General features: G+C 64.8%; 1 protein-coding gene across 1 annotated transcript in view; it reads left to right on the top strand.

Moving 5' to 3' along the window:
• Nucleotides 1–659: 659 nt before the first annotated feature.
• The window catches only part of TNS3 (tensin 3), a 124,484-nt gene continuing 103,367 nt past the window's right edge, over nt 660–21,776 (top strand). Inside the window, 2 exon segments of the mRNA XM_039847123.1 lie at nt 660–729; nt 732–955. Coding sequence (XP_039703057.1) covers nt 660–729; nt 732–955 — 294 coding nt within the window.

Below are 21,776 nucleotides of genomic sequence, written 5' to 3'. Positions count from 1 at the left end.
TTTTGGTCCCCGGAGTTCACGAGGAAAACTGAGGAAAGGTCAGAGGTCACGTGCGGTGCTTGTGGTCATGTCAGAGCAGGGCCTGTGGGGACCTGGGCACAGCGCAGGGCGGCTGCTGGCTCAGAAGCAGGACAGAGACATGTGTGCCCCTCCTCCCCCGGGGACCCACAACCAGCCAAAGCGCAGTCCCTGCCCGGGACACTGAGGCGGTGGGCCTCGCAGGGGCTGGCGTCCTGTGGAAGGACACGTGCCGTGGAGGGCGGGACGCCGTGGCCCGGGGACCGCACCACCTGCCCGGGCGGCCGACCCGCCTCCCTCCCCGGCGCCAGTGGGACCCGGTAGCCTCCAGCAGGCGCCTGTTTTTGGGGACTCCCCAGCGGCAGAGTGCGCTTGCATGCGGCTGGGGCTCCCAGGGCCTGCTCCGCACAGGTGACGTGCTGAGCCTGCGGGGGCGAGGGGGAGAGAGAGGGTGCGTCCCTGGGAGACGTCGGGCACGTGGCATCCTAAGGGACTGTGTGGCACGTGCTCACGCCTCTCCCCTGCGAGGCTCCCGGCGGCGTCCAGGGCCAGACACTGCACCCCACATCCCTCTTCCTGCCGCCCGCTCAGAGGCTCTTCGGAAGATAGTTTTCAGAGCAAGGAAATAAAAAGTAAGAAAAATGCACACATCACTGCTTTGCTCTAGGGATACAAAATACACGACCGTCTTCATGGCAATGACAAGCTTCCAGAACTCCTGGTTGCCAGGAGCAGGAGCAGGCTGCAGAGGGGCGGGGGCGGGGAGACCCAGGAGCTTCCTGCCGGTCCCCCGCCCCCGCCTGGGTGCTGGGAAGGGGCCGGGCTCTCTGGGCACAGGGCTGCTTTGCTCAGCTACGTTGGCCCGAGACTTTTGTTTTCAGATTTGAGGTATTTTTGGATGGCTGAGGATGGAAAAAATGTGCTTTCCCTTTCCCGGGTAATTGGTTTGAATTCTTGGAAGTGCGTAGTCGCGGCCTGTGGCTGGGGAGGCCCCGGCCCCCCGGGAGGGCGTCTAGGCTCTAGAGAATCAGGGACGCGGCCGCAGGGCTAAGGGGTGCATGAGGCCGCCGGGGCCGGGCCGCCTCTGCCTCCTCGGTAAGACAGACACTGCAGAAAGAGGCGTCCTGGACACTGCGGTCCCAGAGCCGAGGGTGTGGGGGGCCCGGCCGGCCCGCGGGGACAGCAGCTCGGTGGGACCGGCTGGCCTTGGGCAGGGGTGGCAGTTTGAGGGTAGACATTTAGGAGAGGCCGCCTGACAGGGACGAGAAACCGCAGCTTCCTAGCTGTGGGACTCCGGAAATTTACCAGTCTGCTACCTGGGAGTTCACGGCCACTCAGCGATTCGGCTTCTGCGGACCTTGACGTGGTGATAGGTCTGCGTTGCCGGAGGGACGGGCGAGGTTGGCTCGGGGTCTGAAGTCCCGGCGTCTCGCAGAAGATAACCCAGCAGCGTCAGGTGGGTAGGCGGCCTGGACACGGGCGGAGGGGCTGGTGGGCCCGACGGGGCTGGGTCCGTGTGTTCTGTCACTGACCGGCTGGGTGGCTCTGAACAAGTTACCTAGGATTCTAGCCTGTTTCCTTATCAACACAGAGGAGCCAGTCTTCGTGCCGGCCTTCGTGCTGGGGTTGGCTGGCTGTGGCCTCCCGCCCTCTCCTGGGCCCCCTGCCTCCCCCGATGGCCTCCCGGGCAGGGGTCTCGCAGAGGGCAGGGATGACATCTGTGAGCTACCTGAGGCCCAGAGTCCCCCGCTCAGGACGCATCTGCCTCAGGGACAAATGCCCAGCTGGGTCAGAGGATGGGTCTCTTTTCTTGAGAAATACGGCCACGCCAGGGCGTGGCAGGGCACCGGGCTCCACCCAGAGGCTTGTGGGGGGTCTCAGCCCCAGGCCCCAGGGCCCACGTGTGCCTCCTGGGCCGACTTCGCATCTGGGCCTCCGGCGTTTGGTGGCTGCTCATGCAGAAGCGTCGGGGGAGCCACGCTCATGCCTATCTACTCGGCTCCTGCAAGGGCGGCACAGGCCGGGCCGGCCCGAGGGCCACGGTGGGCCCGGGTGTCACGTCCCTGAATGAGGGTGGTTCCCGGTGACGCACCCGAGCCCAGCCCTCCTCCGTTCCTCCAGGGGGGGCTGGGACGGCATTTGGCGCAGGTGGCATGCAGCGTCTGCGTCCCTCGTGTGCAAGCATCGGGGCAGGACACTGCGTGTCTGCCTCCGCGCACACGGGGCTTCGACCGTCCCCGGAACAAGCTGTGGGAGGGAGGGCTGTCTGGTTCCCCAGCCTTGCCATGCGTCTCCCAGGCAGGTCTTCCAGAGGGTGCCGCCTGCTCTCCAGGTCCCACCAATGTGGCCTGAGGCTGGGGACTGAGTGAGGGCCCCTGGATCTGGGGGCGGGGAGGTGCTGGCTGCCCCTGCCTTTCCCCCTTACAGCAGCCTCTGCCTGGCCGCGTGCGTCCTGCCTGGCCTGCCCAAATCCTGCTCACTTCTGCTGCTGGCGCTAAGTCCCTGGCTCTGAAGTCTCCCCTGAGCCCTCCTTCCACTGGCCAGGCCTTTGCACTTTCAAGGGACTTGCCCTGTCCTACCATGTGGCTTTACCTATGCAAGACCCCAACTAGACTAAGCTACAGGCGGGCAGGGAGGTTTTGCTCCCTGAGAGGACAATCATTATAGCTTTGAATGAATGAATGAATGGCCCAACGAACGAACGAAAGAAGGAACCAACAAACCATTTGTGCAGGAACCAGGACTGGCCGCCTGCCCCGCACTGGAGCCGGGTGAACACGTGGAGCCCGGCGGCCCCACGGCTCTGACGATGCGGGGTCCCGGGGCCAGCGCGGGGCGGCCTCAGGGGCGCGCGGGGCGGTACCCTGTCCTGCACCGCCACGTCCACATCGTCCAGGCGGCGAGGCCAGGTGACCTGCCGGCCAGCGCAGGCGGCGGCGGTTGCCCGCGCTGCCTCGAGGGGGCCCTGCGGCGGCCGCGAGCCGGGAGGACGGCCGGCCCGCCGCGCCCAGCCCGCCGCGCCATCGCCCGCGGGACCGCGCCGCGCTCGCCCAGGTACCGGGGCCCGCGCCGCCCTTTGTCCCGCCGCGCCCGCGTCTGCGCCCTGGGCGCGGGGAGGGCGGTCGGGCGTGCGGGGATCGGGCGGGCCGGGCCGGGGCCGGGGCCGGGGCCGGGGACAGGGCGCGCGGGCCGCAGAGACACTGTCGCGGCGCCGGGCGGACGTCACTCTCCAGGACGGTCCGGAGACTGCAGGGCGGAGAGCCCAGCTGGGGCCGGCCGCGGGAAGTGTGGGACCCTTCTGTCGCCCGGCGCCCCGGCTCTGCGCGTCCGCCCCGCCCTTCCCTGCGGCGGGCGGGGGGCGGGGGTCCCCGGGTGAACCCCCACCCCCACCCCCGCTCTGCCTTCCTTCCTTCGAGACCTCGGGCGCGGGCGGGGGGGGGCGGGGAGGGTGCGGGCCACCTGTGGTGCGTGCCCCCGGCTCGCGGCTCGCGGGGTCGCCGCTGACAAGCGGGGGTGGTGTGGGGCGCCCGGGGTCTCGGCGCGGGGTGTCCGCGGTCTGACCAGTGAGCCGGGTCGTTTGCTGGAAGTGATTTGAAAACGCGTGTGGCGAGAAGGACGAGAGCGCCCCGCATTGGGCGCGGGGGGCTAAAGGCCCCCTCGCTCCTCCCCCCACACCCCGTGAAGCTCCGCGGGGCTGGGGCCAGAGTCGCTGAGGGTGTCCACGTAGAAGCCCCTAGACCGGGAGGGCCCGCAGCCCGGCCCCCGCTTTGATCTTCCCACGTCCTGTTCCCCACTTTTTCGGTCCTTGAAACGTGAGTGCGTGATCGCCCAGACTGTTGAGATGCACGGGGAACATGCGTGGCGGCTGCGTGGTATCGCGTAACCCTTCAGAACCAACTTCCGCGACACTTTGCGAGCTTCCTGGGGCTTCGGTCCCGAGCATGCCTCTGCGGAGCTGTCCTTCCAGCCTTTCCAACTGGATCTGCTTGGCCTTGGGGTTTCTCTCCCCTCTTTGGAGCCTGGGGTGTTGTATTTGCAAATCAATCAACAGGTATTATGAGAAGCACACATTTCTCAGCCCTGGGTGGGGAGTCCCCTCAGCTGAAGTGGAGGGGCCTGTGCATGGAGCTCCCTGGGAACTGGCAGCAGGCCAGACTCCTGGCCTCGGAGATAAAGTGATGGTGACCTCGCTTTGTCATATTCAGATGGTGGCCTCTGAGACGGCAGCAGGCTGGCCGTGGCAGCGGTGCACGTGGAGTGTTTGCTCATGCATTTTGTTTCACCCACACAACCACCCTGCGAGGGAGTTGGGGTCATGACCCACTTTACAGATGTGCAGACTGAGGCAGGGACCGGCCACGCAGCTGGCCGGAGCGGCTGACCCATGACGTCTGGTGCACGCGGCTTCCGGCGGATGCGAACTTGCGCGGCAGATCTGCGGCCGCCGGTGCCTCTTCCTTTACCAGCCTCTGAGGAGGGTGCAGACAGCTGGCTTTGACCAGGTGTAGCTTCTGCACCTCCTGGTTTTAAATGGAGCCGCTTGCGAATGTGACCTTGGGAGCCAAAGGTCACCGGGTCAAAGTCTGTTCCTGGCTGCAGGAGTTGCTGATGGGGTACAAAGGGCCTGGGAAGGAGGCGAAAGGCCAGGAAGGGGAGGAGAGGGCCCGGAGGGGAGGGTTCGGATCCAGCCGGCCTAGGCCCATCTGCAGCTGAGTGAGCCCGTGGGAGGCATCGGATCGGCCCTCCCCTCCCGCTCTCTGCCTGGCGTCTGGAGTGGGGGGAGCCTTTGTTCCCTCCCTCCCCCGCACCCCCAGGAACGCCTGTGGGGGAGGTGCAGAGAGCTCCTGCGAGAGACTCTGCAGAGCTCTGGCTGCGCTCACAAGTCCCTGGCAGCGAGGCTTCTGTGGCTTTTTCCGGGAGAGACCCCCCCACTGTGTGGCTGGGTCTGAGGGGTCTGCTCCAGGCAGCGGAAGCTGGGGTGAGGGGCAGGCGTCTAAGAGGTACGCCGACCCTGGACCTCAGGCCCTTTCCTGCAAGGCTCGGTAGGCAGGGTGTGCATGGGCGGGTGTCCCGGATAACAGCTCCATCTCCTCGGAGTCCACTGCGGTCACCTGTGTTGAGCCGGAGTGAGGGGTTCTGCTTAGTTGGTCATTGAGCAGGCGTTTGGTCAGCTCAGTGCCATTCGCCCCAGCGGTCGGCAGGAGAGTCAGGCCGTCACTGTCTGGTGTGGCCCGGCGCTGTGCAGTCGCCGCTGAGAAGCGGTGGCTTCTGTCAGCCTCACAGCTAAGTGTGGGGGGGGGGTGTTGGCGTGGCCCCGTCGCCCCGGGGGTGTCCCCATGGGGCCGGCGTGTCACCCCGCCTGTCCCATTGCAGTGTGTGAGTTTCCACACTGCCTCGCTGGGTTTAAAACAGTGCGATGTTAAAAGTCCTGCCTCCAGATGCCGCTGAGCCAGAGCGGACGGTGCACGGCTCCAGAGCGTGTCTGCACGTCCCGGTGCATCCAGTCCTGAGACCGGCCGCTGTGCCGCGCACAGGTGAGCCCGGGGCGGGACCTGTGCCCCCCACGTCTGGCCACTTCGCGCACAAGCAGGAATCGGGGTCTGCGGGTTCGGGAGTCTGCGTGTCAGCAGCGTGTCGTGACCAGCCCCCGTCGCTGTAGGGCACCGCTGGCTGCGTGTCCAGGAGGCGTGCCCTGCTCCAGGGACTTCCTGCCCTCCTGCTCCGTGTACGCCCAGGGACGCAGCCCCACCGAGGGTCCCCTGCCTGGCGTCCGGCCCCACTGGGGGCTGCCCCTGCTGTCAGGAGGGAGGAGGCCAGTGAAGGCAGGCGGCTGCCGCCCTGGACCATCATCAGGAGCCGCCAGAACGCCCCGCTGGGTCCCCGAGGGGCCAAAGGTCATCGCGGTGACCCCTAGACATAGAAAAGAAATTTTGCTAGTTTTTTAATAAGAAGGCAGTGATCTAAAATTAATGTATTTTGTCCCAAATGGGCTAAATTAATGAGAAATTTCTGATTAAGAGGTCCTTGTCAGTGATCACGCAAACTCCCTGTGGTGGGGTGTTTCCCGGCCAGGCCAGGGACTGCTCCTCAGAGCCAGTATCTGGGAGATACGCCTTGGCTGAAATGTCCCTGGACAAGCAGAGCTGCTCCTACTCCCGGCCCAGTGACTTTGCAAGAAAGCGCCTTCTTTTGGCCACGGGGCGACCCATGTGGACCTGGCCGCGTGCTCTCCATGATCCGATCACCCTCAGCTTCGCAAGACCTTACCCTTATCAGTGCTCGGTGGACTTAAATAACTTGCCCGTCATGGGGCTGGTGGGTCCAGGCCAGGCTGGGACCCAGGTGTGTTGGGGGCAGAGCCTGTGCCTGGCGACTGTCCCCAGAAGGAAGTGCCGCCTAAATCTCTGGGGGCCCGAGCCTGGGAGTGGGTGTGGGGGCGCGGTGCTGGGTGGGGTCCCCAGGTCCCTCTGCCCTGCTGGGACTTCTTCCTGGGCGGGCGGGCGAAGTCGCCAAGAGCTCGGCCGGCCTCAGCTGGCCAGTGTTCCGGCCACAGCTGCTTCCTTGACGCAGAGCTCGTGACTTTCTGTCCTTCTCTGCTTCCTTCCTCCCTCGGCTCTCGATGAGGCACATGGCGCCCGCCCTTCCCCGTCCCCTCCTCCCTGGAGAGGGGGTGGCCCAGCGCCCTTCGCAGCTGGCTTCGTTTCCACGGTCAGAAGGCTTCTGTAGGAAGCTCATTCCAGCTTCGCAAGGGGCGCACGGTGGGCGTCCCTCCCGGCCGGGCCAAGCCCCGTGCACAGGGGACCCCGGGGGGCGAAGGGGTCGTTCCTCCTCTCTGTGTGTCTGTGCCCCACACGAGTAGATCTTCTGAAACTAGTCGTGGACGGTCCCCGAGGTGTGGAAGACGCAGGCGTGGACTGGATCCACCAGTGACAGAAAGTGAGCAGACGTCCTGGGGAGGTGGCCCAGGCGCCTGTGCCATCCGCACTTGCTTTCCTTGTCACAGAGGGGCCTGGGGAGCTGGGGGGCCGGGGACCCTGTCCCATTACCGCGCACAGCTGCACTGGGCTGTGTCTCTGTCGCCGTGCAGCCCGCATCTGGCTGAGCACCGCCGTGGGCCAGGCCGGGCCGTTAGCTGGGCGTCTGCGTCCTGCACACATTCCTTCCAGCCGGGGACGAAAGGGCCCCACTGGCTGGTCCTGGTCCTCTTCTCTGCCTGTCACCCGTCACCGGTCCCACAGTCTCCTGGGCTCTCACCCCCTCGCTGCTGGTGATTCTGGACCCGGATCAAAGATACGGTTCAGGCAGCGGGCCGGGCGGGCAGAGCCAGGCTCTGCTGGCTGCAAACCTGCGGTAAAGCCACCCTTTGTCCCGTGCCTGGCCACGCGGTTCCCTCCTGCAGCCTGGGGACATTGCCGCTCTTTGTAGGACGCACACCAGTGCTCCCTGTGGGGTGAGGTTTTGTGGGACTGGAGTTGTCCCTCCTGCTTGTGGCTCCAGGGCCACTGCTTGCTGACACCCTGCTGAAGTTCCACAGCCCAGGGGTTCCTGCTGGAGCAGGCTTCCCATTCCCCGGGGCAGCCCGTGTGATCGCGGGAGGGGGTCCTGGGCACAGGCGAGTCTGGGTGTGCGAGGACGGGTGTGTTCGGACGCCGTGTCCTCTGGGAGCCCGAAGCCGGGGTGACGGAGAGGGAGCTGCCCTGTGCTTGTGTCCACTGGGCCGGGCCGGAGGGCTGTTTGTCGTCCGCACTGCTGAGCGGGTGGTAGAAGTGTCTCAGGTGATGCTGGTGCCTGCATCCCAACTGCTCCTGACTCCTCTTCCACAAAGGCATTTGCGTGCGCCCCCTGAGGACTTGGGGAAAAGCGGGAACGGCCAAGGACGCAGGGAAGACGCCCCTGAGACCTCTCCTCGCCCGGCCACGCTCCTCCCGCTGGCGCGCCGTGCCGGTGCCACCCCGCTGCTCCGTTCCCACATGGACGTCACGTGTGCCGTCCATGTGCTGCGTGCGGTGGCGCGTGGCGACCGCTTGTCCTCTGGGCACTGCTGCATGGACACCGTGGGTGACACCGAGGCTAGCCCGGCCCTGGGAAGCACTTCTAGCCACTCGAGGTCAAAGAACACACTTTTTCGATTGTGGTAAAACACACGAACTCTGCCACCGTAGCCATTTGAAGCGCGTGGTTCAGTGGCATCAAGCACGTCCCCACCGTTGTGCAGCCATTGCCACGGCCACCCACCAAACTCGTCACCCTGCAAAGCAGAGCCCCACCCGCTCCCTGTCCCTGGCACCCAGCCTCCTGCCGGCTGTCTGTGAACTTGGCCCCCTGGGCCCGTGTAAGTGGAGCCGTCCTGTGCGTCCTGCTGCGACAGGCTTGTTTCTGTCAGCGTGACGCCCTCCGGGCCCCCCGTGTTGTGGCGGGTGGCAGGACCACCTTCCGTCCCAAGGCCACCACTGCTCGGGGCGTGCCCACACGTGTCCCAGGCCCTGCGCCCACGCTTTGCGTTTAAACCCAGAAGTGGACACGGAACTTCAGCAGGACGCCAGCTCTCAAGTCCCTTGACGTGAGCTCGGATTGGGTTGAGAAAGAGCATGGTCAGCGGCTCCCAGGGTCCCCAAGCAGGGCATAAGCCAGGCCTGCAGGAAGAGGAAGAGGGGGCGCTTACCCGGCGTTTTGACAGGTTGTGTAAACTCTGCGATTAATGGGCTGAGAAACCAGGAAGAATGTCTTCCATCGAAAAGAAAAAAACAGGGCCTCAGGGTTGCTCGGTTTTATTTTCAATTAAAAGGGTTTGACTTTGTTTCTGGAGACTGGTTTTAATTTGGGTAAATGGTTCAGTCTGGGAGCCGCTGCCAGAGCCTGCGATGTGTGGGAGCAATTACTCAGGGTGCCCCTGCCCTGCTCCCAGGGGACCGCGTGGACCGGGCCTGCTGTTTGGGTCCTGGTGACATGGAGACCTAGGCTGTGCCTGGGGAGGGAGGCGGCCCTTCTGATCTCGGTACAGGTGGCCCCAGAGGGCGGGCCGAGGCCTACGGTGGACGCTGGTTAATTTTTACCCTGTGAGAATGTGTCTGGGTCGCCAGGCAGGAGCGCAGCAGGCAGGGTCACCCCACCGGAACCGCGCGCCAGAGCTCCCGGCCCCTCGTCTGCGTGGGCGTTTGCGGACGTGGTCAGGTGTGGGGGACCCGGAGGGGGGCGCCCTCGCATTCATCCCCGTCACAGGGCTCCCTGGGCAAGGCCGGCCGAAGGCCAGGTGGGCACAGGGCCTCTTGGAACGGGGTGTGGGCCGAAGGAGCTGAGGGCAGAAATCGCGGGGTTCCCGAGATGGAGCCATTGGGTGGGGGGCGGAGGGCGCAGGCCCCGTGTGTCCGCGCGGGTGAGGGGGGCGGCGGGCGAAGGGGGAGGGGCGGTGGGCGGGGCGCGTCGTTTAACCAGAGGGTCCGCCCGCCACTCTGGGGACCACCTGCAGGTCGGGGTGCTCGAATGGCAGAGTCTGGCCGGTGTCCCAGAGCGCAGTCTGCTAGGGAGGACGGGGCTCTGGGCGAGGGTGGGGGAGCCGTGGGGACAGGACGCGTCTTAGCTGTCTGCGGTTTGCGTGAAATCCCCCAGCACCGGACTGAGGTACACGGGGAGGGGGGCGGGGCTCGGCTGCAGGGCGGGGAGCAGGGGCCGAGCCCGCCAGGGGTCGGGTGCCCACCCCCGTGCTGGGCCCTGCTGGCTTGTGGAGAGGTGGGCAGCTGGCGCAAGGCCCCCGCGGAGGGCTGCGTCCAGCACCGGGCCTGCGCGCTGTCTGGGCTGGGTGCCCCAGGGCAGTGGAGTGGCACTCGGGTCTGACCCCTTCCTAGCAGGCACTTCCGGTGCCGCAGGGAGGAACGTTGGTAGCACCTGAGTCTTGTTTTCCAAAAGCTGGGGCAACACGCGCACCCCCATTTCTGGAGCAGCCCTGGCTCAGAGACCTTTGTTGTTGCCACTTGCAAGGCGAGGGTTTTAACCAGGTCACACTGCTGACCTGGGTGAGCTAAGGCCGTGACAGAGGTGGTTTATCTTGCAGTTGACCCTTCACCCCCATTTAAATCAGAACAATCCAAAATACGGGACACCTTTAAGAGAGAATGCACGCGTGCCGTTCACTGCTAGTGACCCCGTCACAACCTGGATGGTCTCAGTGTGCGACGGCCTCGGGAACGGGCGGCCGGCGGCCTGGGGACATCGCAGCCCCACGTTGCCCTTCCTGCTGCCCCGGGCACTGCCCTGCGGCTTCTGACACGCTCTGGGGTCAGCGGTACGAGTCGTCCCTGTCTCTCTCGCTGGGATCTGAGCCTTCCAAGGGCAGGAGCCATGGCTTCTCGTGTTACTTGTGATAAGGGCTTTGGAACAGCTCAGAACTGTGGGCTCGGACGCGAGTCTGACCCCCGCCTCTCGGTGGGAGCGGACAGTTCCATACCCCACGGAAACCGTCTAGAGGCCGATTCTTTGCTGGAAGAGAGGGAGGTGCCCGCCGGCTTCTCGGGGCCCCGTGACCCTCTTCGGGGCCGCCATGCGCCCCCTGCAGCCTGGCCTCGCGGTTTTCTCCACGGACCCCCACAGAGCCCTTGACGCTTACCTGCAGACCCGAGGGTCTGGCCTGCTGTTATTTCTCGGAAAATAGCGACGTTTCGAGTGGGCGGCAGACGCGTGCTCGGAAATCGGGAGGGCCGCTGGCGAGTCGCGAGCACGAAGCCGTCCCTGTGCCCTTCTTGCGGCACGAGAGTGCTCTTTCTGGACGGACTGTTGTGGGGTTGCCTTGAAATCCACGCTGCGAAATAGAAGGAGTTATTTCCTTTGTCTGGGGCGCAGAAGGTTCCAGTCCGGGTGCAGGCCCACTAGCAGCTGCGAGCTGCCGTCCAGCAGGGGGACGAGGGGTTTGTTCCTGGGAGGACGCCGCCTGTCCCCCGCCTGCCTCCCGCCACGGCTGCCCAGACCCCGTGCACGGTCTCTCCTTGGGGCTGGACACTGTTAAAAAGCCGGCCAGGTTCTGGGGAGAGGTTTTGATCTGCTGCGTGGCTCGCTGCTCACATGAGGTGGTGCCAGGAGTGGGCTCTGCGCTCGGCCACAGTCCCTCTCCGTCCACAGGTCCGTGTCCTCCCAGGCCGCGGCGCGACCCCGCAGCGTCGGGCCTGGGCCCCAGGGGACAGGACCGCCATCACCTGCCTTCACATCCGTAACGTGCCCGCTGTCCTGCCCCCAGCCCGGTGCACGACGGAGGAGGAGGAGGCATCGGGTCAGAAGCCCCAGGCTTGCTGCGGGGAGAGGGGCGTGGGGGGGTGGGGATGGCGCCACCCAAGGGTGGCGGGCGGGCGTGGAGGGCCTGCACTGGCTGCTGACCACGAGAGGCCCCGCAGGCCAGCGGCCGCCTCTGTCCTGCCTCCCTCGTGTGGAAGGGGCGGGCAGAGAGCGGTCACCTCTCCGCCTCAGCGAGCGCGTCGGCCGCCTCTGGGCCAACCCGAGCCTGGGCAGCAGGGCGACCGTCCCTCGCCCCACCACGGTGCAGGCTGTCCTGACGCCGCCCGCCGGACCGTGTGCTGACCTTCTGAGCCGGGATCCGTGCTGCCCGGGGCTTGCACCGCCGCCTTCCTGAGGCCGTTGCCGTGAAAACGCTCAGGCTTCCCCAGAAGAGAAGGAACGTGACCGCGGAACCGCCAGGCCGACGTGGCTTCCCCCGAGATGGCCACCGTGCCTGGCGCCTTCCCTGCCCGCCACCTGCCAGCTCTTCTCCCCGAGGCGGTCTGACCACATCTCGTCACCCTGCGCGCTCGGCGTGCCGGGAAGTCAGACACTGTTTCCACGGCCACAGTGTCTCAGCTGCCCGTGACGGGCATCTGTGGCGTCGCCGCCCGCTTGCTGGGTCGCGCTCAGAGGTCAGCTGGCCTCAGACGCCCTTTGAGCCGCGAGTTAGGGCCCTGACGAGGCCCGCACTGCTCCGGCCTCTCCCGAGTGCCCTGGTGTCCACGCTGCAGCTCCCTCCCCAGCTGGTGGGGCTGGGCAGGGGACGGGGTCACGACCCTGACCTTGACGGAGGCCTGGGCCCAGGGGAGCAGGAAGGCCGTCCTCCTGGGCTGGGGCTCCCGGGCATCTCCTGTGTGTACTCCAGCCCTGCCTCTGGCCTCCGTCCTGGGATCCTAACACTGCGTGTGTGGCCCCGAGGTCCCCGGCCCCGTCACTAGAATCGGCGCGTGCGTCCCCGGTGTCTGTGTGTTCACGTGAAGCCGCACATGACGTGGGCTCGGAGAGTGAGGGCGCCCTGTGGGGGTGGACACTGGTGCCTGCGCTTAGGCTCCCGCGGGCGACGTACGCTCTGGGAGGCATCTGGCCGGAGCCCGCGCCCTGGTCTGTGGTCCGGCTCTCTGGGGTGGTGCATGGGTGCCTCCCCCCTCCCCAATCCCCATTCTTGGATGTGGGCTCCCACCCAGAGAGGGGGCTCCGCCTGGTGCCAGAGCTGGGTTCTCCTGCTGCGTGCGCATGGAGATGCCCAGTGGGCACTGAGGGACAGAGGCCAGCAGCTCTGCGCAGCCACCTCCCTGTCCCGCCCCGCCCCCCGGAACAGGAAACACACCGAGTGCCGTTGGGGTGAATCGGTCCCAGGGGCCCCAGCGAAGGCAGAGGTGGGCGTCAACCCACCTGCAGGGCTGTGAGGGAGGGGCCTTGCCCGCATCTTTGAATCGGGGCTGGGAGACGCTTCTGGGAGACGGGGGCACCTAGACTCTTGGGGCGCCTCGCAGTGAGGGTGCGGGGCCCGCTGTGGGGTGTCCAGTCAGCCTGACGGAAGGGTACAGGTGGAGAGCCTCGCTTTTTGCCGTCGGCTGAGCCGGTGAGCAGAGGATGCGCTCCTGGCTGGGAGCGAGAGCCTGGAGTGGCGCTTTGATCCGGCCCTGGGCTTGCCGTGGCTCGCCAGGCCGGAGCAGAAGTCGGCGGCCCGCGTGGGCTCTGAAGCTGGCAGTGCCTCTGCGCGGGGCAGTGGAGGGTCTGGCCCGGTCTGGCCACGCTTGCTGGGGCCTCGGCGATGGGGCTGGGACTGATCCGGAGGCTCCGGGCCACAGGCAAGCACGGGGGGGTCCTGCAGGCCGGTTCACTGCCCTCCCCCACGCCGATCTTCCGGAAATCGAGCATCCTTCCAGGGCTCAGACTTTCTCTGGAAAATTCCATAGTACGCGCCTTTGAACAGCGGCCATGACCCCTCAGTGCATTCTTCACGGCGTTTTGGGTGGAATAACTCCTTCTTGGAGGTTTTGCCCGGAACCGCACGGCATCTCCGCCTCCTCCCGCTGAAGGCTGTGGCGAGGATTAAAAGAAGAGACACCGTATGTTGCCAGACGCCCCCAGCATCCCAGTTACCAGCCAGGAGAGGGGTCAAGCAGCACTTAGCTCAGAAGAAGGGACGAGTGGCTCTCTGAGTTGTCACTGTGTTTTCTGACAGAACTTTCCGTTATTTCTCTGTGTACACGTTTTACTGGGTTGCGGGTGGAAATCTGTTTCTTACCGTGTGTTGCTGTCAAGAAGACATGAAAAACGTGGACAGTGACGGGCGTTTCGGTCACTGCCTCGTGAAGATTCATTTCGTGCGTTTGACAGATGAAATGTAAAAGACTTTGGACGGGGAGGGCGGAGGGTTGGCTTAGATGGCGGGGTTTGGGCTGCGCTGTGAGCTGGGGGCAGGAGGGAGCCAGAGCCTGGGGGAGGGAACGGAGGCCGTTCGCGGAGTCCCTCCGGTGTGGCGCGTGCACCCCGGTCCTCACTCTCCGATGCGAAGGAGCACGTCAGCCTGTCCCCTAACGCAGGGCTCGGGGACTTTCCTGAGCTCAGCGGAGCTCCAGGCCCCCTCCCTGCCTCTCACTCTCCTGAGACCCTCCCTGGGGGTGTCTGCATGGGGACAGCACTCCTGAGCGGCGGTCCCCCTTGTCGCTCCCCTGCGGCGGGAGCCGAACCCCCATGAGCCCGTGTGGGAGGGCCCCGGGGTCCGGGCGTGCAGGGGCTGTGGGGGTCCCCAGTGTCTGCGCTCACGCCTGCCTGGGGCATCTCGCCGTTCCTCTCAGGTTTGGAGGCCGTGGCTTTGCTTTCCTCTGCTTGGGGTGTGCGACGCAGAGCTGCCCCTGACAGGGAGGCTGTTTTGTAGCTGGGCCTGGTTACTGGGTTAGGAGCAGAAATCCAGACACACCAACTACACGATCATCGTGCCCTCGTGTGTCTTACGGGCACCTGTGCCGACCTCCGATGCAGGCTGCCCACGTCGGAGGGACGCGATGTGGGGTCGGTGGTCTTGGCAGCCTGGGACCTCCTCAGAGCAGCCTACTTCTGTCTTGCTAAATAAACGGAATTCTGAAAAGATCACATTTTGATTAGAATTTTCTCCAGCCATCGGCGTTGTTTCGAGCAGATGCTTTCGCCCCCTGACAGTCAGCGGGGTTTGCTTTCTAAGAGAAGGAAATTCGTGTGTGCGTGCATGCGTGTGCACACATGTGCCGTGTGTGTCTGCATGTGTACATGCGTGTCACCGGCATCCATGCATGTACGCATGGCGAGTGTGCACACATGCGTGTGTGTGCACGACAGTACGTGCGTGTGTGCGCACGTGTGCGTGCGTGTGTTCAGGTGTCGCTGACCTCTGAGCTGGAGGCGGACAGAGCGGGGGTCTCACCCCTGCCTGATGCTGAACTGGAGCCGGCTTCCTGGCTCCTGAGATTAACCAAAGGCATCTTTAAGCAGATCTTTTACTTGTCAAATCCCTGTTATTTTGTTTAAATCTATCTTGCAGCCAAAATAGCCTCAAGGGGAAAATAAGAAAAAAGGACTGGATTGGGTGTGTCGGAAAAATGCGGTGGGACGCGGGAGCGCGCAGTCGAGGTTGGACGCGGGAGCGCGCAGACGCGGTGGGACGCGGGAGCGCGCAGACGCGGGGGCTGCTGCTCCTTGCACTGTGCGCCTGACCGTCCTTTCCTAGGCCATCGAGGCTCACCGGCAGCACCTTAGAGCAGGTCGCGGAGGGAAGGACGGCTCTCAGGCCCGCCGCAGGCTGGCGGCCTCCTCCAAAGATGTGCGTGGAACCCCTGCAAAGCCCCAGCCTGCTTTGCGTTCTCCCCTCCACATGCCTGAGCAGGAGTCAGTCTCTGTCGCTACATCGTCTCTGCGGCGGGAGGATTAATGGTTACATGGCATCTCGTGCATGGGTTTGCTGCATGCTCCTTACTCATATCTGTGGGGTGCGTCCCCCTGTGCCCGGTGCTGGGGACGCCGCGTCCCTCCGTCTACGTGACCTCCCCTGGTTGGTGGACTTCGTTTCCCTCCCGCTGTTAGTGAAGATGGCAAAGACCCCGTGGTCACCCCATGTCCCCCTTGTCCTCCCGTGCCCCTGTGGCCCCCCCATGGCCCCGTGGCCCCCTCCTTTGGACTGCACAGTGGGCAGGGCCAGGAGCAGGACGGTGTCCACGGTTCTCGGTGCACGTGGTTAGGCCACTGTCCAGAGGGCCCCCCGGTCACTGCCTGCCTGTCATAGGATGTCTCCCGCCGTCATTTGAGACACTGTCCCGGTCAGGGGCTGCTCACTGCCCCTGCGGCCCTGCCCGAGCCCAGCCCTCCCTCCCTCACGTCCCGGCGTGGGCTCACCTACGCTCTGCGGTCGATACCCCAGCAAGACGGCACCCCCATCGCCGAGCCCCGCCAGCTGCCTCCTCAGGGGTTTGGGGTGTTAGCACCTTGCCCCAGCCCCTGCCACCACCTAGTGACAGCCACCAACCATCATCCCTTGCCAGGGACACTTCTTCGACCAGACTGGCCTTTCTGTCCCTTCTGCACCGCCCCCCCCCAGATTCTCTGTCACGGTGCGGCCTCTGCTCCCAACCTTCCCTGCACCTCTCTCCATCACAGACCAAGTCCTTGCGTCGGCCACCAGGCCGGCCTCCTTCCAGCCCAGAGCCCCACTGTCCCCCATTGGGCGTGACCCGCATGGCTTGTGCCTGCTCTTGGCCTCAGCATTCTGCTCGATGTCCCCTTCCCAGCTCTGTGCCCGAAATACCAAGTCGCCCTCGCCAGCGCCGTGCCCCGCCCGCCCCGCCCCAGCTCCGCTGCAATTTCTCGTCTTTCCCCTCCCCTTTATTTTGCTCCGGAGCAGCTCGCACGGCCCGTGAGTGCGTTTCTGGCTCTCTCTCTCCCGGGGAAACGGGCTCTGTGAGGGTAGGGACTTTGTCTTGTGGGCTGTGACCTTGGCTGGTGTCCCTGACTTCTGCTTGCTGACGTCTCACACAGCAGGTGCACTGATTGAGCAGCTGCCAGTCCCTGCGACCCCGCGCTACCACCGGGGGAGACCCCGAGGCCTGGGCGAGCAGCTCCCCGCCCCCACACTCACCTGCACCCTCGCGCCCCGTGCGCGCTGCCCTGCCCCCACTCGATCCCAGCAAAAGCCTGTTGGCCCATCTGAGACCCGCATCCCTGGTCCCCGGTGCTCCCTGGGGCTGACGACCTTGGCGGTTCTGCCCCAGCAGCCCCCACCCTGTCACCAAACCGGTTCTTGCTCCCTGGGCCCTGGCGCGGCTGAGGGCCGCCGACTCCCGACTTCACGTCCGGCCTCCGTCTTCCTGCTGCCGCCGTCCTTTGCACTGTAGCCGTCCTCACAGGGTCTCAGTGGAGGCCGTCACCCGTCCCTCGTCCGCCGGCCTTTTTCACAGCAGGGCTGCCAGCCTCCCGCCTCCCCGCCTGAGCCCCAGCACCCCTCGGCTCCTACGGGGCGACTGCCCGCGTTCACCAGTCCGTTCCCGCCTTGAGCCTGGCGAGCAGCCCCACCTCGCCAGTGGGACCGGCTTGCCCCTCGGGGTCCGTCCCCTCGCCCCTCCGCTGGTACCCCGTGGGCGTGACTGAGCCAGTCGGCTAATCAGAAATCAAAGGGCAGCAGACCCGAGGCCCCATTTCCAAGGCCCAGCCCAGGTGTGGCTGCAGGTGTGGCCCCACGTCCTGACTTACAGCCTCCTCTCCCGCAGCCCGTGTCCCAGTGGACGCCCCGAGAGGCGTAGCGGGGCCACCACGTGCAGGCACGTGCAGAGCAGGGACGCCGGAGGCCCAGGCGTGTCGCTCCCCCGTGTGCCGGGCATGGACAGTGACTGCTGCTGCCCCAGACACCACGCGGAAGCCCCGGGCCCAGGAGGGGCTGGAACTGGAGTCACTTCAGAAAACAAAAGAGGGGGCGCAGGAAGGTTCTCGACACCGTCGCGCGCGGACCCTTAGCTCACGCACGCCCGCCCTTCCCCAGACGCGCGATGCGTCCGGCCTCTCCGTGGCTGGTGCTGCTGTTTGAGCTTCCAGCATCCGGGGCCGCAGAGACTCCCAGGAGGCAGATACACCGCTCGCCGCGACCTTGTCCCGGCCTTGTCCCGGCCGCCCCTGCCAGACCTCCATCTTCGCCCAGAGTTCGTTCTCTCCCAAGCTGGACCGACAGAAATGCGTCCCTGGCCTTGTTCTATTCATTTTATTTAGAATGTGGTACCGCGGTGTAACTGATGCGTAACTCTGTGTTCGTCTCGGGGGTATGACACACTGGGTTGGTATCATTACACGTCCTGGAATGGCCACAGCGGGCTAACAGCCGTCACCACCCACTGTCCGCCACCTGGCCACTCCTAGCTGAAATGGTTTCAAGTTAATCAGCTAGATTTAGTATCGAGGTTTTATTTTGTTCCCATGCTTGGTGACGTTGAATTAAATGACTTCATTAAAATGCTTTGGTGGCACTTTTGTGAAGGAGGGTTTCTAGATTATTAAAGACCAAGCCTAAAATTCATCTAACTGAGGACTTATCTGTAGGTTCATCGTGTTCTAGATTTGTCAATTGAGGGACAAAGCACTTGAACAAAAGTTTTGACATTTAAAAATTTCTTTATATAGCTTAGCTGTAAAAAAGAGAAAGTGTTAGTTTTACGATTTGGTAACTTCATGATGAAAAGAAACATTTTATAAGTGGTGTGACTCTGATCAAGTCTGCACGTGACAATCAAAAAAACTTTTGAAAGTTATAAATTATAAAAGCTTTATTAACTGTAGGGTTTTAAAATTACAAGCATCTCACACCCGCCTGGGAACAGATATGCCAGCCGCAGTGGCAGTGAGAAGCAGTGAGTTTTGCTCCCTCAAATACTTGGAGAATAAGCGGTCGAAACTTGTTAATATTCATGAAAATAGCCCGACTTCCTCAGAATCTGCGATGGTCTGTTTGGGGGAGATTTCGAAGAGGTTCTGGGGTCCAGGGTCCCTCACGGACTGCGGGCTGAGGACGGTTGTTCCAGGTGGGACACTGAGTGGCCCACAGGGCCTTCGGGACCGAGTCCCCTCCCAGAGTCCCCAACGGGCCCCAGCTGGAGCACGAGAGCCTCTTGGTCTGGAGGAAAACTCCGGAGTGAGGACCAGGGTGAGCCGAGGCCGGGTGACTCGGGGTGCTCTGCCTGCCAGACCCGAGCCCACCGGCGCACCCCCCGCCCGTGCGGCCGCTCCGGGCAGAGCAGGAGTTTCTAGCAGGCGGACGGGCCGGGCCTGGGCCCCGTGTCCTTGGGGCCGGCTCAGCCGTGGCCGTGGAGCCCGCCGAGCCTCTGCGCGTCTCCAGGGAACGGGAGTGCCATCCCTGACAACCAGGGTCTCGAGGGCGGGGTGGGGGAGAACACCTGGCCCACCGCGGGCAGTTTGAGGCCCAGGCTGCAGTCTGTGAGAGGCAGCGGTGGGGGCTGCTCCATCCTCCCTGCCCTCACCCTCAGCCCACTTACGGGCCGGGCCCCCGGGGCAGGAGAGGGAGCTGCAGGCCTGTTTCTGGCACCCCTCTTCCTCCTCGCCTCCGGGTGGGGGATGGTGAGGACAGAGGAAGGGGGGTGGGCCCCTAGTCTGCACAGGGGGCGGCGCCGTGGGGGGCCCACTGTAATGTAACCCCTTCTTCTACTCAGCCCTGAGTTCTCAGATGAAACAGTTGCTTTTTCTGAGCCTGGAAGGAGGAAAGGCCCGCACGGGAAGCTGATCTTGTCCGGAAAGCATTTTTCGTGCGCTTTTCGAAGGCAGCGGGAAGGGATCGAAAGGGGCGAGAGGCGGGGAATGAGAACAAACGCTTCTTCGCTTAGCTCAGCAAAGACCACTCGGCCGAGGGCATGGGAGCCACCACTTTGCTCCCTAAAAGGGGCCGTGAGATTTGGGGGGCCTATGAGATGTGGGGGGCATGGATGGTGGCCGTGAGATGGGGGAGGTCTGTGAGCTGAGGCTGGGAGTCACCCTGAACTCTGCAGCCAGTGCCCAGACATTTCCGTTAAATCTGCTCGACACAATGACCTCCCTCGGAGGCTTGGGACTCCTGCCTTGAGCCCGGGGTTGTCGAGCACCTGCTGGGACTATCGTGGGAGGCAGAGCTGGGGAGGGCTGGATGCTGCACCCGACCTGGCCCCGCAGGCTGCACCCTGCGGGAGGTTCCCCGCCCCCCTCCCACCCGCTGCTTTGGCGCCCTGAGGGGCAGGCACCAAGCACACAGCCCTTTGATCCATAATGCCCCGGGGCCCCTGGTCCCCGGCGGATGCTGGTCAGCGATGTACCTGCGCCCTCCCCCCCCCCCCCCCCACAGGCAGTGATCAAGCAGCCTCCTGTCTTCCGGGCCCCCCCATCTTGTCCTCGGACCCCTGCAGCCTCGGTTTCCCTCATGCCAAGTGTCTTGGCAGGAAGACTAAGCTGTGGCCAGTGAGCGCAGCTGCAGGTGGAGCGGGCGCCGGCCGGGCCGGGAAGGAGCGTGAGGGTCGTCCCGCGAGTGAGGCCTGGCCCGAGGTCTGTGCCTGGCATGGCCGCCGGCGCCTCTGCCTTTGGACCAGGCGCAGAGACGTCCCCACGTGCGCGCGGGCAGCAGCTGGCCGGGCAGGGGCGCCTGGCACTGGGGGCGCTTTCTCGTTCTCCGAGGCACCGTGCTTCTGAAGGAGCGGGAGGCGGCTCGTGGAGACGCGCTGGCCCTCGGGGCCACAGCCATGGGTGGCTGTGACCGGTCTGTGGCAGGGTTTACGCGTGCCGGGGCTAGAGGTGTGGACAGGAGGCGTTTGCCCGGAACATTTGCTGACCCCGCTGTGACACGAGGCTGGGAGCCAGGGCGAATCCAGCTCAGCGCCGGGGACCCTCACTGGGGTCCAGCGACACCCGGTCACCATTAGGTTCCGCTTGTGCCCCTGCATGGGAACCAGCAGGAGAGTCATGCTGTCACCGCGGACACATCTGCCACAGCCACGGTCAGTCACCTGAGCGAGGAGGTCTGGCCAGCCCGACGCGTGTCCCCTTCATAATAAACAAGGGCGGAAGGTTTGGGACTGTGCAGAGCTTCTCCAGAGCAGCGGTGACAGGCGGTAGGCAGTGGCTGTCCTCTGCAGGGTCCCAGGACAAGCGGGAGCGAAACGTTTCCTGTTCCTCGCCCCCCCCCCCCCCCCAGTTACATTGAGCCTCGGCTGCACCCTGCCAGGTGGGAGGCAGGCCCTGCGGGCCCAGGCGTCGGCTCCCGTCAGGCCTTCGGGCTATGCTCGCTGCTTCTACCGGGAGGACTCACGGAGTCCCCGGTGTCCCCGCTGCTCAGCGGGGTGGGACCCCGCACTACCTCCGTCACCGCCTGCCACCAGCCGTCCCTGGGTCCGTGTCAGTCGGCCTCGTCCGGGGCCTCTGGTTCCCAGACCCAGGTGGCGGTGCTCGTCCTGGCGGCCCGGCCCCCAGCGGACCTGGAGCCCTCTCTGCAGGAGGAACCTGGCTTGGTCCTGGGGACACGGCGCAGCAAGGCCCAGAGGAGGGCATCAGGCCAGAGAGAAGCACGGAGGGGTGCGGCCTTCCGAGGGGCCGCCCAGGGCAGGCGGAGGCCCATACCTGCCCTGGTCTCTGGGTTCCCCCAGGGTCCCCAGACTGGGCCACCCCCAAACCCTCCTGCTTCGGCTTGCTTCTGAGGGGCTCAGGGGTGGAAACCCGGCCGTGAAGCATGGAAATGGAGCAGAGCTGATGCCCGTCCTTCCCGCCCCCGCATTTATTGCTCCCGCTCTGGTTCTCGTGTGGAAATCCCTGGACAAAGGTTAGGACCTGCAGACTGGAGGCGCGAGGCAGGTGACCACACTGCAGGGCCCAGAGGCAGATGACCACGCTCCAGGGCTAGGCCCAGAGGCCCAGGTCGCTCATTGGGGAATAATTAGCCAGTCAGGAGGTGGGGCGGAGGCGAGTCTGCAGCCGAGCCCAGAAAGCAGCAGTTTTCAGCCAGAAAGGAGAAAGGAGAGGCCTGGGTGGCGGCCAGCCATCTCCAGGGCATGGAGCGAGCCAGTGGACGAGCTAGGGTGTAAGGAAGAGCTGGGGTGTAAACGGGGCTCCGGGTGGTGCAGGCAGGTGGGAGAGGGGGAGGGGCCGGCAAAGCGGGGAGTCACGGCAGGTCCCAGTTTTGCAGTTGGGGAAGTTCGCTCCGCGGAGCTGTCTGACCACATCCTCGTGCCTGGTTGTCACCATCTGGGAGGTGTGTCATGTGTGCGTGATTTGTTACCAGTAATGAAGTGTGGGAATTTTCTGAATGAATTTAAATAGGAAATTAAAGGCGTCCCCACAAGAACCACCGTTTGATCTGACGGGGCGCCTGGGCTGGGCGCAGTCGTTTCCAGGGGCCCCTACAGGGAACCTGGTCCTCGCGCCCTAGGAGCTAGCTTTACCACGTGAGAGTGGGGGGCTGCCTCTGCGGGGACCAGGGCCCCTCTGCCGGCTCCGGGGTGAGGCCGGTG

The sequence above is a fragment of the Pteropus medius genome, unplaced genomic scaffold (genome assembly GCF_902729225.1).
Source record: "Pteropus medius unplaced genomic scaffold, Ma_sr-lr_union100, whole genome shotgun sequence".
NCBI lineage: Eukaryota > Metazoa > Chordata > Mammalia > Chiroptera > Pteropodidae > Pteropus > Pteropus medius.
Note: the sequence above shows the minus strand (reverse complement) of the source record. Positions and strands in the feature narration are given on the sequence as shown.